We start from the raw sequence: 2885 nt of genomic DNA, 5'->3' as shown, positions 1-2885 counted from the left end.
TGGTTATAAAACTATTTCAATGCCTGGGGATTAAACTAGCAAGGCTGGTGCGTATGTAGATTATGTGTTTAAGAAAGCCACCATGTTTATCCAATGCGGCTAGCTTAGTTGGAAGAGGGTTGGACTTACATCACCAACGGGTTCAATCCCCACTAAGCGCCATTGGCCGTATCTTAAGGCAAAGGATGGTCCCAAGGCAAAGGATGGTCCCAAGTGCCCGGCCTAATGCATGGCGTTGGTGGAATAAAAATAGCTGACTTGTCAGTACTTAAAACAAAAAAAAAAAGGAAACCCACCAAGTAAAGGAACAAGATAGTGGGAGCATCGTAACAAGGGTTGTCATCATGCTATCGTGTAATAAAGTTTGGTATGGTTTCTTTATTGTGTACTACCATTCATATCGTATGATTCAGATTTGTAGGACGTGTCTTTCAAATAACTCCCAAGAACCATGTTGACCACATAGTCACAAGGAATGGCCATTTTTAGGTCTACGTTCCTTGTTCCAATCTCCCATTCCAAATCCGTGTTTCGTGTTTCAGACATGAGTATCCATAAAGGGGATGATATTTCATGCATGTTGCCATTCCGATTTCCCATTCGGGTAGCTATGCCATGTCATACTGTTGGGTATGTTGTGTCGTACAGTCATACGGTACAATTGTAGAGATATGGCAACTTCCATGATTGTTACGATCAACATACCACAATTGGAATGATGCTGTCGAGTTGCACTATGAAGAAAAAACAAAACTCTACTCTGTATTCTGCAATGTTGGAAAGCCTTCATGTAGAAAACTCTAGTCTGTATTTGAAGGTTTATGCAGTTTTGATTTCTGGTCTTGGTAGGTTACCTCTTGATCCCAAAATTAGAGGTAAACTTCATTATGTGCATGTTTTATGCAAGGTATGTAGTATTGGAGCTATAGGGATACATAGATGCTAATTTGGATGGTGATAATACGGACAAGAAGTCTATGAGGTGATTCCTTATCATCATTGGAAGTGCATAGTCGTTTGGTTGGGTAGAGAGGCAGAGTAGTGAGGAATTGTTGTGATGGCATGCCTGGTAGTTTGCCTTCACAAGCTTCTAGTAACTGGAACTTGGATGCTTCCATAGTCGCATCAGCTTGCAGCAAGAGAGATGAAAACGCAAAATCAAGGAGCTGTCCATGCAGACAAGGGAGGAGTATCGGAATTCTGGTGAGACATCAACAGATGTGCATCCTCATAACGCTCTCCGGCAATAGCGCCCTCATGAAACAAAGCCACAATCTCCTCCACCTCTGCTTTGCTCAACTTCACATCAAGGGCACCCACATTTTCCTCGAAATTCTTGACGCGAGTTGTGCCGGGAATGGGTACGACATCATCCCCTTGGTGCTGAACCCAAGCAAGTGCGAGCTGTCCTGGCGTGCACCCTTTTCTTGCAGCCAACTCTTGTAATGCTTCAAACAAGATCTGATTTTTTTCAAGATTTACTCCCTGCATCCTTGGCTGCGCAATCTACACTTTCAAGTACCATGCACACAGGCCAATGAATAAAAGGAAGGAATTGCGATGAGTTTTAACGTATAGATTGCACACAGACTATTCAGCATATAAATGATTCTGCAAGCTTATCGAACAGCACAACATACCTTGCGGAAATCTGTTTCTCTTGCGTTTTCTATGGTTTTTGCACCAGCTGAAAAGAACCCTGGACCAAGCGGGCACAGATAGCCCCAGATACTTCACCTTTCCTTCCTCCACAAGTGCCTGAAAAATACGTGTATTGCTGCATTTTACATGCTGGTGTGATTTCAATGTTCGCATCTGTTTGAAGTTAAATGTTCCATGATTAAAACATGGCAGCTTAGCTTGTATGGAGGTAACCTTGCGGAAATCTGTTTCTGTTGCGTTTTCTAGGATTTTTGCACCAGCTGAAAAGAACCCTCGACCAAGCGGGCTATACACAACTATTCCAATCCCGAGTTCCCTGCAATTAATGTGAGAAAAGGAGCTGTGTGAAGTGACAGTTTTATTCTTTCTGTCAACCACGGTCAACACAGCATGCATCACACACATACAAGCGTGAAGAGTAGATGAAAAGAAACAAGGATCACCTGCAGGTGGGTATGATGTCTTTCTCCACATCACGCGACCACAAAGACCACTCCAGTTGGACGGCACTAATGGGGTGAATTGCATGAGCCCGCTGTATGGTTGATGCTGAAGCCTCGGATAGCCCCAGATACTTCACCTTTCCTTCCTCCACTAGCTTCTTCATTTCCCCCACCTGTGGAGCAGAGCACATAAAAACTCATGCCGAACAACAAGTGCCTGAAAAATACGTGTATTGCTGCATTTTACATGCTGGTGTGATTTCAATGTTCGCATCTGCTTCTATGGAGGTAACCTCACCGTAACTTCAATCGGAACGTTGGTGTCAATACGATGTTGGTAGTACAAGTCAATGTAATCCACATTAAGCCTCCTAAGGCTAGCTTCGCAAGCTGCACGCACGTATCCAGGATCTCCATTGACGCCAAATGTGCCAGTATCCATATCAAACGTGGCGCCAAACTTTGTGGCAAGCTGGACTTTATGTCTTATGCCCTTGAGAGCCTGTATACATACATTAAGAACCAAATGTTTGTAGGTTTCAACTACATTGCGATTGTGGGCTCATCAACAAATGCATACAAACACTGGCTCAATCAGAATACAACATGCCACCTTAAATCATGAGAAAACAATACAGAATGAATACCTTGCCCAGGAGGAGCTCGTTGGTGAAGGGGCCATAGACATCAGAGGTGTCGAGGAAGGTGATGTCGAGGAAGGTGAATGAGCGCGATCATGTCGGCGTCAGGCTTGGGGAGACCATATAAGGAGGAGGACAT

At 43.9% G+C, this 2885-nt stretch overlaps 1 protein-coding gene and 1 pseudogene across 1 annotated transcript; both read right to left on the bottom strand.

The window, feature by feature from the left end:
• Positions 1 to 870: 870 nt before the first annotated feature.
• Positions 871 to 1583, bottom strand: LOC147422244 (putative aldo-keto reductase 4 pseudogene; annotated as a pseudogene).
• Positions 1584 to 1989: 406 nt separating this feature from the next.
• On the bottom strand, positions 1990 to 2595 carry LOC147422243 (auxin-induced protein PCNT115-like). The gene is made up of 2 exons (XM_086503492.1): positions 2404 to 2595; positions 1990 to 2278 (listed from the first exon to the last, which is right to left on the bottom strand). Exons 1-2 carry the CDS (start codon positions 2545 to 2547, stop codon positions 2102 to 2104), a joined length of 321 nt encoding a protein of 106 aa, XP_086359618.1. The 5' UTR covers positions 2548 to 2595; the 3' UTR covers positions 1990 to 2101.
• Positions 2596 to 2885: the final 290 nt, after the last annotated feature.

Source organism: Adiantum capillus-veneris, chromosome 27 (assembly GCF_014529385.1).
Source record: "Adiantum capillus-veneris isolate H3 chromosome 27, ASM1452938v2, whole genome shotgun sequence".
NCBI lineage: Eukaryota > Viridiplantae > Streptophyta > Polypodiopsida > Polypodiales > Pteridaceae > Adiantum > Adiantum capillus-veneris.
Note: the sequence above shows the minus strand (reverse complement) of the source record. Positions and strands in the feature narration are given on the sequence as shown.